Here is a 12,500-nt window from a genome sequence, read left to right on the forward strand (position 1 = left end):
AAAATAATAGTTACAATGATAAGGCCAAGGTTGGGGTGTGCAGCAGTGGTCTGGTCTCCTCACGAAAATAAGAACATAAGGAAGCTGGAAAGAGTGCAGAGAGTGGCAGCTAAGATGGTACCGGAACTTAGGGATCGGACTTACGAGGAGAGACTCAATAGCATGGGGCTCACAACCCTGGAGAGAAGAGAGAGAGAGGAGACCTGATAGCGGTGTACAGGGTGGCGAGCGGGGTGGAGAATCTGGACAGAGAGGACCTGTGTGTGTGTGTGTGTGTGTGTGTGTGTGTGTGTGTGTGTGGAGCGAGAGAGAAACGAGAGGACATGGAAGGAAGTTGAGGGCGACCACGTGTAGGCAAGATGTGAAAAAGTTTAGCTTCCCAAACAGAAGTTGTGGAATGGACTGGAGGAGGAGGTGGTTTGTGCAAGAAACATTCACGATTTTAAGGAAAGGTTGGATAAGAGCGGACATGGAGACGGGACAGCACGAACGTAGCTCTTGTCCCGTATGTCACAACTAGGGAAACACACACACACACACACACACACACACACACACACACATACACACACATACAATACACTGTCCAAATTCCTTATGCAAGAGTTAACCCATACAACTACTCTTTCATCCCTTTATTTTTTTTCACTGGTATAGAACAAAACACACACACACACACACACACACACACACACACACATACCGGCCTGAGGAGTGGCTGGAGGCGCGTCAGACACATGATGATGGAGTCTATGAGTGTTATGTCCGAGAAGCTCTCCAGCGCCTTCACCAGTATCCTCAGGAGCTGCTTGATGTCCAGGTCCACGACACTCTTGCCTGAAACACCACGGAACTTGTCAAAAAATGCCCCCTGTCAAAAACTACCCCGGGGCTTGTCAAAACTACCCCAGGACACAAAATTACCAGAGGGATCCACAGTTTTGCCCCAGGACCTGTCAAAACTACCCCTGGGCTTGTCAAAACTACCCCGGGGCTTGTCAAAACTACCCCTGGGCTTGTCAAAACTACCCCAGGGCTTGTCAAAACTACCCCTGGGCTTGTCAGAACTACCCCCGGGCTTATCAAAACTACCCCGGGGCTTATCAAAACTACCCCGGGGCTTATCAAAACTACCCCGGGGCTTATCAAAACTTCCCCGGGGCTTGTCAAAACTACCCCAGGGCTTGTCAAAACTACCCCGGGGCTTGTCAAAACTACCCAAGGGCTTGTCAAAACTACCCCGGGGCTTGTCAAAACTACCCCGGGGCTTGTCAAAACTACCCCTGGGCTTGTCAAAACTACCCCGGGGCTTGTCAAAACTACCCCGGGGCTTGTCAAAACTACCCCGGGGCTTGTCAAAACTACCCCGGGGCTTGTCAAAACTACCCCTGGGCTTGTCAAAACTACCCCTGGGCTTGTCAAAACTACCCCGGGGCTTGTCAAAACTACCCCTGGGCTTGTCAAAACTACCCCCGGGGCTTGTCAAAACTACCCCGGGGCTTGTCAAAACTACCCCGGGGCTTGTCAAAACTACCCCGGGGCTTGTCAAAACTACCCCGGGGCTTGTCAAAACTACCCCGGGGCTTGTCATAACTACCCCGGGGCTTGTCAAAACTAACCCTGGGCTTGTCAAAACTACCCCGGGGCTTGTCAAAACTACCCCGGGGCTTGTCAAAACTACCCCTGGGCTTGTCAGAACTACCCCTGGGCTTGTCAAAACTACCCCAGGGCTTGTCAAAACTACCCTGGGGCTTGTCAAAACTACCCAGGGCTTGTCAAACCACAGGGCTTGTCAAAACTACCCCAGGGCTTGTCAAAACTACCCCGGGGCTTGTCAAAACTACCCCGGGGCTTGTCAAAACTACCCCTGGGCTTGTCAAAACTACCCCGGGGCTTGTCAAAACTACCCTGGGGCTTGTCAAAACTACTGTCTCTCTCTCTCTCTCTCTCTCTCTCTCTCTCTCTCTCTCTCTCTCACTACAGACACGAGACGCACAGACACACACACACACACACACACACACGAACGCAAACGCACATGAACGCAACTGGATAGACACACATACACACACATACAGACACATGCATGCAGAGACGGTTAGGTTGACACACCCACACACCCACACACCCACACACGCACACAACGAGGAGTTACTACAAACAGAAGGAATTACACCAGGAACACAAGAGGACATAGTACAAAACTTAGGAAGGGAAGATGCTTGAGAGACAAAGAAATATAGCTTCGTATTACAAGACATTTTGCCGGCCAAGAACACATATTTGACAAGACTTTCGTAGGAGTTGTGGGCATTTCCAAGAGTAGTTTTATGACCCTGGTGGTAGTTTTGTAGTGCCGGGACGTAGTATTAAGTATGGGTAAGTAATGTTAAGTTAATGTAAGTAGCATTTAAGTTAATGTAAGAATTATTAATAACATTGAATTATTATTGTGTGATGCTCACACCCCCGAGACAGACGGACAGACAGACAGACATACATGCTGACGCCTGCAGAAAGTAGGTGATCGGTTCCATAGGAGATAATGGGCATAATTTTAATACAAGATAGTAGCTTCTAGTTAGAATTTTTCACCTTGCTATTCAGGGGAACCATTATACCAATATCATGCGACGAGTAAAGTGCCGTAGACGGCTGTTGCAAGGTTGAACAAATCAGGGTTCGAATTAAATCTGGGGAGGGATGTGAACCGCGGGCAGCGGCTGCGTAGGGAGCCCCACCCAGCAAACACCAACAGTCACGCCTTGGCTCTTCCCCCGGACAGGTGCGTCTCTCTGAGGTGAAGTAATTCCTGTTCATATTATAGATATATTTTCTCATTATTGTATTTGTGCGGTGCAAACACCAACAGACACGCCTTGGCTCTTCCCCCGGACAGGGAAGTGAGTGGAGGTAAAGGGTCTGTCACGTGCGTGTCTCGGGTGTGTTCGGTATGATACACGTATTGGCTACGTAGGGTGTTTAGTCCACGGAGTAGCAGGGCTGTGCAGTATTTCTCTTTAACGAGGATGTAACCACCTGGTTCGTCCCTTTGTCTGCTGGTTAGGCTGTATTATACCCAGGATATAGGAGATTGTAAGAAGATTGTTTATGCCCATGTGAGCACCAGTGAACTGTTTTTCGTGCCACGTTTGTGAACAATATCACCCTCGCTAGGTGAAGGAGACTGTGAACCCGTGTAACATCCAAACAAGCCTAACGCCCATTATTGTATTCTGGTGAATGAGTTAAGAGGATCAAGGGATTCATTCGGCCATTAGTGACTACTGTAATTAAGTCTTCAACGCTACCAAAAGGATATTTTTCTTGCCTGACGTAATCTGAATGAGAATTAGTTCAACGCTGCCACAAGTGAAGGAAGAATAAAGGTCTTAAATCAATGATTGTGAATATCTTCTGACCAACTATTTAGGATAAATAGGGAAAAACAGATCTTCGAGGATTAGGAATCTTGCCCAGGAAAACCCCCTATATAACCGCATTACAGTTTGACCCTTCCTCTGTACCTTGAACCTGAAGATACATTCATAAGAACCCGACTGACCTACTCTTTGACCTTTAGAAATAGCTGATGTGAGGAGGAAAGGTGTCTTGTAACACCAGCCCAATCAGACAAAGCTATCCCGTCTTCCTCCCTTCCTTCACCTTCTCTTTTTTCCTCTCTCTCTCTCTCTCTCTCTCTCTCTCTCTCTCTCTCTCTCTCTCTCTCTCTCTCTCTCTGAAGTGGATAACGAGAAATTGCTACTCAGAGAGGAACCTTCCAGCAGGAATACTAGAGGACACAGTAAACAGTTGAGGAAGGGAAGATGCTCAAGAGACATAAAGAAATATAGCTTCCCACAAAGAAATATAGAGCTTTGGAACAGACTAAGTGAGGATGTAGTATCGGCGAGGAGTGTGCAGAGCTTTAAGGAGAGGTTGGGTAAATGTAGATATGGAGACGGGACCACACCAGCGTAAGACCAGGCCCTGGGAAACTACAACTAGGTAAACACACACACACACACACACACACACACACACACACACACACACACACACACACACACTCACTGATGCAGCCGAACACAATGAGGGCCCGTGGCTGCAGCGCTGGGTTGTACTGGAAGGCAAAGTTCTTGGCTAGGCCGGTCCAGACTTGCAGCCAGTCACACTCTGGAATGTCCCTCATGCAAGCCTCCATCATCTCCAGCAGGGCGTCCGTAATGGTCTCCAGGGAAGTGAGGGACAGCTTCTCCCGGTCCGTCATGTTGTAGGAGAGGCTGCGGTCAGGGCCGAACCTGTGCGGGCGGTGTGCTGGTATTAGGGGGGTGCTAGGGTGCTGGGGGGGGAGGTGAGGTTAGGTGAGGGTAGGGAAGGAAAGGAAGGGAAGGGAAGGGAAGGAGAGAAGGGAAGGGAAGTGTGTCTGTGTGTGTGTGTGTGTGTGTGTGTATCAATCTTTAGTTTTGTGTGTACGTGTGTGTGTGTATGTGTGTGCGTATATCAATTTATCTGTGTGTGTGTGTGTGTCCATTGCGTCCATGAGCGTTCGTGTGTGCGTGTGTGCTGCTCCACCCCTCACCTTAGCACCCACCTCAGGCCTCTTTCCCCAGTGTGCCTGTAGGATGAGCGGAAGGCAGTGACGGCTGCGCTCTTGACCTTGCTGATGCCGAAGAGGAGGTAGAACTTGGGTAGCGAGAACTCATCCAGGGAGAGCCGGAGCACACGCTGGGTATCCTCTGGGGGGGGAGAGGTTGGGGAGGGGGTTACTGGGGAGGGGGGGTATGGGGGGGGTGTTGAGGAAGGGGAGGGGTGAGTAAGGGGAGGGAAGGCAAGGGAGGGTGAGGAAGTAGAGGGCAGGGAAGGGAAGGGAAGGGAAGGGAAGGGAAGGGAAGGGAAGGGAAGGGAAGGGAAGGGAAGGGAAGGGAAGGGAAGGGAAGGGGAGGTGAGGGGAAGGGGAAGGAAGAGAAGGGAAAGGAAAGGAAGGGAAGGGAAGGGAAGGAGAGAGAGAGAGAGAGAGAGAGAGAGAGAGAATAAGGAAAAAAATAAAAAAGAAGAAAAAGAAGAGGAGGTTACTGAGGAGGAGGAGGAGGAGGAGGAAAGAAGAGATGGATGGAGGAGGGGGAGGGGGGAGGCTAGGGTAGTTAGGTTACACACACACACACACACACACACACACACACACACACACTTTCCTTCCCTTATCCTCTCCTTTCCCTTATTTTCCCTTCCCTTCCATTCTCTTCCCTTCCCTTCCATTCTCTTCCCTTCCCTTCCCTTCTCTTTCATTCCATTCCCTTCCTTTCCATTCTCTTCCCTTCCCTTCCCTTCCCTTGCCTTCCCCTCTCTTTACTTCCCTTCCCTTCCCTTCCCTTCCCTTCTCTTTCATTCCATTCCCTTCCATTCTTCCCTTCCCTTCCATTCCCTTCCCTTCTCTTCCCTTCCCTTGCCTTCCCTTCCATCCGCTTCTGTTCCTTTCCCTTCCCTTCTCTTTCATTCCATTCCCTTCCCTTCCCTTCTCTTTCATTCCATTCCCTTCCCTTCCCTTCCCTTCCCTTCCCTTCCATTCCCTTCCCTTCCCTTCCCTTCCCTTCCCTTCCCTTCCCTTCCCTTCCCTACCCTTGCCGTTCTTCCCACACAGCCCGCACGCACCGAGAAACGATGGCTTGGTACAGGTGCAGAGGGAGTGGATGATATTGATGACTAGGCCGTGCGTCGAGGCCCTCATGGATATAGGCCCGGTGCACACAAGGAAGGTGATGATATGGAAGAGATATGGGAGGTGCCGAGCCACATCCAAGCAATTGTTGAAGGAAAGCATGAGCAGGTAGCGGGCGAGGATGGCTATATCATCCCACATCAAGTGTTGTTCCAGGGTCTGTGTTGGCGAGGTGCAGGTCTTGTCGATAACCTGCGAGAGGGAAGGAAAGGAGGGGTTGTTAGTGGGTGGGGGGGGTTGTGTGAGGGTTGAGGAGGAGAAGGGGGTTGTGCTGTCCCTTCCCTTCTCTGCCCTTCCCTTCTTTTCCCTTCCCTTCTCTTCCCTTTCCTTCCTTTCCCTTTCTTTCATTCCCCTTCCCTCCTATTCCTTCCCTTTCCTTCCCTTCCCTTTCCTTCTCTTCCCTTCCCTTCTCTTCCCTTCCCTTCCCTTCTCTTCCCTTCCCTTCCCTTCTCTTCCCTTTCCTTCTCTTCCCTTCCCTTCCTTTCCCTTCCCTTCTCTTCCCTTTCCTTCTCTTCCCTTCCTTTCCCTTCCCTTCTGAAAGCAGATCAGTAGATATCATATATCTGGATTTTCAAAAGGCATTTGATAAGGTCCCCCACCAACGATTGCTCAGCAAACTACTGGCGCACGGTATCTCGGGTAACATTCACAATTGGCTTGCGGACTGGCTCTCTGAGCGGAAACAGAGAGTAGTTCTAAACGGTGTTACATCTAACTGGCTCGATGTCAAAAGCAGCGTACCTCAAGGATCAGTGCTTGGCCCCATGCTCTTCTTAATTTATGTTAATGATATCGATGATGGGCTCACTTGCAAAGTATCAAAATTTGCTGATGACACAAAAATTGCTAGTAAAGTAACTGCAACACTCGACGAAGAAGCTTTACAATCAGATCTAGATCGACTTGCACGTTGGGCCAATCAATGGCAAATGAAATTTAACGTTGAGAAATGTAAAGTGTTGCACATCGGAAAAAATAACAATCGCGTTCGGTACGTAATGAATGGCCAACAACTTTCTGCAGTAAGTAAAGAAAAGGATCTTGGAATCACTATATCAAGCGTTTTAAAGCCTGGTCAGCATTGTTCAGAGGTAGTTAAAACTGCAAACAAATTGGTTGGCTTCATCGGACGAGTCTTTAATAATAAATCGGAAAAAGTAATATTAAAACTGTATAATTCGTTGGTTCGACCCCGTCTAGAGTACTGTGTACAGTTTTGGTCTCCCTACTACAGAAAAGACATAGAAAAGTTGGAACGGGTCCAACAAAGAGTAACAAAGATGATTCCTAGGTTGAGAAATTTGTCATATGAACAAAGGCTTAAAGAAGTAAATTTATTCAGCCTATCAAAACGAAGAATGCGAGGCGATCTAATAGAAGTGTTTAAAATGTTCAAAGGATTCAGTGATATTAATGCGGAAGATTACTTTACAATTGATCGATCAAATAGAACAAGAAGAAATCACAATTTGAAGATAAGTGGTAAAAGATTCTCGTCGCACGAAGCTAAACACTTCTTCTTCAATCGAGTTGTTAATGTTTGGAACTCTCTACCCTGTGATGTCGTTGATAGTACAACAGTTACGGCCTTCAAGAATAGATTAGACAAGTGTTTTGAATCCAACCAGCAACTAAGATATTACTCATTGTCGTAATAACGTTAAGTTCTTTCGAATACTGGTGTCCTGGTCCGCTTTTATCGCCCGGTTAGTGGTAGCAGTAATGGTAGTTCTTTCCTCTTTCCTACATAATTTCCATGCAGTTTTTCCATGCTGCATGGTTCTTTTTCCTTTCCTGCCAGCTTTGGCTGGAGGGATGGGGGGGTGGGGAGGAGCCTTCGCCTTTGCTGTCCTTCATCTTCCACCTTTGATTAGATAGTTAGTGTAGCTTGTCACAAACAGCCTCGTAAGGACCAGCAGGTCTGCTGTTGTTTGTTCTTCCTTTGTGTTCCTTTGTGTTCTTCCCTTTCCTTCTCTTCCCTTCCTTTCCCTTCCCTTCTCTTCCCTTCCCTTCTCTTCCCTTCCCTTCTCTTCCCTTCCCTTCTCTTCCCTTTCCTTCTCTTCCCTTCCTTTCCCTTCCCTTCCCTTCCCTTCTCTTTCCTTCCCTTTCCTTCCCTAACCTCACCTTCCCTTCCTTTCTCTTCCCTTCCCTTCCCTTCCCTTCCCTTCCCTAACTTCACCTCCCCTTCCCTTCCTTTCCCTTCCCTTTCCTTTCCTTTCCTTACTTAACCTCACCTTCCCTTCCTTTCCCTTCACTTCCCTTCCCTTCCCTTCCCTAACCTCACCTTCCCTTCCTTTCCCTTCCCTTCCCTTACCTCACTTTCCCTTCCCTCACCCCCCCATACATACTATCACATAAAATAAAATAAAATTAAAAAAATAAAAATAATAATAATAATAATAATAATAATAATAATAATAATAATAATAATAATAATAATAATAATAATAATAATAATAATAATAATAACAATAAAGGGCCACTCACCCTGCACAGCCGTCCGATCACCTTCTTGGCCACGGACGCCACGTTGGCCGAGGCGAGGGCCACCGCCGTGTCCGCCATGATCTCCGCCTGGCCAGACCCCAGGCCGCCCGTCACCGAGCGCTTGATGAAGGAGTCCAGCACCATGTCGATGAGCTCCGACACCTGGCGATGGGAAGGCAAGGTGAGGGAGGGTAATGGAAGGTGGGGTAAGGTAAGGTTGGGTAAGGTTAGGTTAGGTTAGGGAAGGGAAGGTAAGGTAAGGTAAAAAGGGAAAGGAAGTAAAAGGTAAGAGTAAGGTAAGGTAAAAGGTAAGGTAAATAAGGTAAAATGTAAGTAAAGGTAAAATGAAGTTAGGTTAGGTTAGGTTAGGTTAGGGATGGTAAGGTTAAGTAAGATAAGGTTAGGTTAGGTTAGGTTAGGTAAGGTATGGTAAGGTAAGGTAAGGTAAGGTTAGGTTAGGTTAGGTTAGGTTAGGGATGGTAAGGTAAGGTAAGGTAAGGTTAGGTTAGGTTAGGTTAGGTAAGGTATGGTAAGGTAAGGTAAGGTAAGGTAAGGTTAGGTTAGGTTAAGTTAGGTATGGTAAGGTAAGGTAAGGTAAGGTAAGGTAAGGTTAAGTAAGATAAGGTTAGGTTAGGTTAGGTTAAGTTAGGAGCTATTTGTGACATTACTAACATTTTCTAACTCCTAATTGGGTATAACTGAGGGTGTTTGTTATTGCTGCCTGCACCTTGCTGACGCTGAGGACTGTTTGCCACACGTAGGCCACCACACAGTAGACACCAAATCGGACACACCGTGTGGCTCACTTCAGACCTGGCTGAACCAACCACAGAACAGCCATGTGAGAAGGGCAAGGCTGAAGGCACTGACCTCAGAACTTAACAGGGACAGTGAGGTGCGTCGCAGTGATGAGGAGAGTGCGCCCCTGAGAGAGAGAGAGAGAGAGAGAGTGGGGGGAGGGAAACAGCAAGGGAGAAAAGGCAACAAAAAAATCTCTCTCTCTCTCTCTCTCTCTCTCTCTCTCTCTCTGTGTACCTGTCCAGCGCTGCCCCATACCTTGGCCTGTAAGGAAGGGTGTACAGTAACCCCTCGTCTATCGCGGGGGTCAGGTTCCAGAACCCCCCGCGATGGGTGAAAATCCGCGAAGCAGCGACCTTATGTTTATTTTATTCTTCATATGTGTTATGTATATTATTTATATAAGCACACATCTCTGAGAATCTCGCCTCAGCCCGTGTCAACAACCAACCACTAGTTTCTTGAGGGAGATTCAAAGTCGGGTACATTTCACGGGAAACTCATCGAAATTCTACTCAGAAACTCAGTCACCAACATGTCAGTTAATTTTTTGTGTTGTTGGTAAGTTGTGGTCACAAGAAGAAGAAGAAGGCATCAGCTGTTCGGTTCAGCAGGTATACCGCGCGTTATTCCAGTACCGCAAAGAGTTCCACCAAACTAGATGAGCTTGGAGCAATCATGTTGAGCAAGTTTAGGATTTGAGTCTTGTCCAAGTTTAGGATTTGAGTCTTGTCCAAGTTTAGGATTTGAGTCTTGTCCAAGTTTAGGATTTGAGTCTTGTCCAAGTTTAGGATTTGAGTCTTGTCCAAGTTTAGGATTTGAGTCTTGTCCAAGTTTAGGATTTGAGTCTTGTCCAAGTTTAGGATTTGAGTCTCGTCCAAGTTTAGGATTTGAGTCTCGTCCAAGTTTAGGATTTGAGTCTTGTCCAAGTTTAGGATTTGAGTCTTGTCCAAGTTTAGGATTTGAGTCTTGTCCAAGTTTAGGATTTGAGTCTTGTCCAAGTTTAGGATTTGAGTCTTGTCCAAGTTTAGGATTTGAGTCTTGTCCAAGTTTAGGATTTGAGTCTTGTCCAAGTTTAGGATTTGAGTCTTGTCCAAGTTTAGGATTTGAGTCTTGTCCAAGTTTAGGATTTGAGTCTTGTCCAAGTTTAGGATTTGAGTCTTGTCCAAGTTTAGGATTTGAGTCTCGTCCAAGTTTAGGATTTGAGTCTTGTCCAAGTTTAGGATTTGAGTCTTGTCCAAGTTTAGGATTTGAGTCTTGTCCAAGTTTAGGATTTGAGTCTCGTCCAAGTTTAGGATTTGAGTCTCGTCCAAGTTTAGGATTTGAGTCTTGTCCAAGTTTAGGATTTGAGTCTCGTCCAAGTTTAGGATTTGAGTCTTGTCCAAGTTTAGGATTTGAGTCTTGTCCAAGTTTAGGATTTGAGTCTTGTCCAAGTTTAGGATTTGAGTCTCGTCCAAGTTTAGGATTTGAGTCTTGTCCAAGTTTAGGATTTGAGTCTGTCTTGTCCAAGTTTAGGATTTGAGTCTTGTCCAAGTTTAGGATTTGAGTCTTGTCCAAGTTTAGGATTTGAGTCTTGTCCAAGTTTAGGATTTGAGTCTTGTCCAAGTTTAGGATTTGAGTCTTGTCCAAGTTTAGGATTTGAGTCTTGTCCAAGTTTAGGATTTGAGTCTTGTCCAAGTGTGGCCGCTGCCTCATCCTGTCTGGTCCTCACTGCCAAGTTCTGGAGCATTTACCTGTAGCAAGCTGTAACACACTCTCCCTTTGTCTCCGAGCTAACCACTCACGAACCAACAAATGCTTCGGTCGCTGAGCCAATCAGCGCCCAGGATGCAGAACACAGTGTTGGGCGCCTCCCATCCATCAGCCAATGGTGTGCCGTGTACGAGCACACGTGGGCAAACTAGCTCAAGCGGAGGCGGCCGTGGCTGTGTCTTCCACACGTGGGAGTCTGTGTCCACTCATCTGCTGTACGCTAATTATTTTATTTAAATTTAATATTCTTTTAATATGTTCTAATTAATACTTTCTTTATTCTTTTATATTGTTTTAGGCTAGAAAATGCTTCTTTTACTGCAAAATAATCAAAATAATAATTATATTAAAATACCTCTATACCACAAAATCCCGCGATATACCGAAAAGTCCGCGATACAAAACTATATATTTACAATTTAAAAACCCGCTATGCAGCAAGACCGCGATAAATGAACCGCGATATAGCGAGGGATTACTGTATTAACTCTCTCTCTCTCTCTCTCTCTCTCTCTCTCTCTCTCTCTCTCTCTCTCTCTCTCTCTCTCTCTCTCTCTCTCTCTCTCTCCCTCTCTCCCTCCCTCTCTCCCTCCCTTCCTCTCCCTACCTGTCCAATGCTGCCCCATATCTTGGCATATATCAAGGGCTACATTACTGAATAACCTCCCTCTCTCCCTCTCTCCCTCCCTTCCTCTCCCTACCTGTCCAATGTTGCCCCATATCTTGGCATATATCAAGGGCTACATTACTGAATAACCTCCCTCTCTCCCTCTCTCCCTCCCTTCCTCTCCCTACCTGTCCAATGTTGCCCCATATCTTGGCCTGTATTGAGGGGTACATCTCCACCTCCTCAATGGTCAGGGTGATCAGCTTGTCCAGGATCATGGCAACCTTGGCCTTCTTCTTGTCATCCGGGTGGCTGCAGAACCTGGGACGGATGAGACGGATTAGAGGAGGGACGGATGGATGAGAGAGGAAAGGATGAGAGGGGAGAAAGGCTGGGAAGAAAAGGTTAATGAGTAAAGAGAGAAGGAAAGGGGAGAAGGGAATGGAGTGGAAGGGTTAAGGAGGAAAAAAAGGGAGAAGAATGGAGGAGACGGATGAGAGGGAGAAGAAGGGACGGATGAAAAGGTAGAGGTTACAAATCCCTTATGCAAGAGTTATCCAGCATCTTCACTCTTTCATCCCTATACTGTCCAAATCCCTTATGCAAGAGTTATCCAGCATCTTCACTCCTTCATCCCTATACTGTCCAAATCCCTCATGCAAGAGTTAACCAGCATCTTCACTCCTTCATCCCTATACTGTCCAAATCCCTTATGCAAGAGTTAACCAGCATCTTCACTCCTTCATCCCTATACTGTCCAAATCCCTTATGCAAGAGTTAACCAGCATCTTCACTCTTTCATCCCTATACTGTCCAAATCCCTTATGCAAGAGTTAACCAGCATCTTCACTCTTTCATCCCTATACTGTCCAAATCCCTTATGCAAGAGTTAACCAGCATCTTCACTCCTTCATCCCTATACTGTCCAAATCCCTCATGCAAGAGTTAACCAGCATCTTCACTCTTTCATCCCTATACTGTCCAAATCCCTTATGCAAGAGTTAACCAGCATCTTCACTCCTTCATCCCTATACTGTCCAAATCCCTTATGCAAGAGTTAACCAGCACCTTCACTCCTTCATCCCTATACTGTCCAAATCCCTTATGCAAGAGTTAACCAGCATCTTCACTCTTTCA

The 12,500-nt window shown here is 46.9% G+C and overlaps 1 protein-coding gene and 1 long non-coding RNA gene across 4 annotated transcripts in view; both read right to left on the reverse strand.

Moving 5' to 3' along the window:
- Positions 1-12,500, reverse strand: part of LOC126992070 (neurofibromin-like) — a gene marked incomplete at its 5' end in the record, with an annotated part of 74,548 nt that overhangs the window by 36,084 nt on the left and 25,964 nt on the right. Inside the window, 6 exon segments of the mRNA XM_050850746.1 lie at positions 704-837; positions 4,075-4,301; positions 4,583-4,739; positions 5,653-5,911; positions 8,207-8,368; positions 11,552-11,684. Of these exon segments, the coding sequence (XP_050706703.1) occupies positions 704-837; positions 4,075-4,301; positions 4,583-4,739; positions 5,653-5,911; positions 8,207-8,368; positions 11,552-11,684 (1,072 nt within the window).
- The window catches only part of LOC126992072 (uncharacterized), a 1,546-nt gene continuing 777 nt past the window's right edge, over positions 11,732-12,500 (reverse strand). For all 3 annotated transcript variants that reach the window (XR_007746149.1, XR_007746148.1, XR_007746150.1), the window contains exon 3: positions 11,732-12,263. This is a non-coding gene — a long non-coding RNA (uncharacterized LOC126992072). The remainder of the gene's footprint in view (positions 12,264-12,500) is intronic.

Source organism: Eriocheir sinensis, unplaced genomic scaffold, assembly GCF_024679095.1.
Source record: "Eriocheir sinensis breed Jianghai 21 unplaced genomic scaffold, ASM2467909v1 Scaffold394, whole genome shotgun sequence".
Lineage (NCBI taxonomy): Eukaryota > Metazoa > Arthropoda > Malacostraca > Decapoda > Varunidae > Eriocheir > Eriocheir sinensis.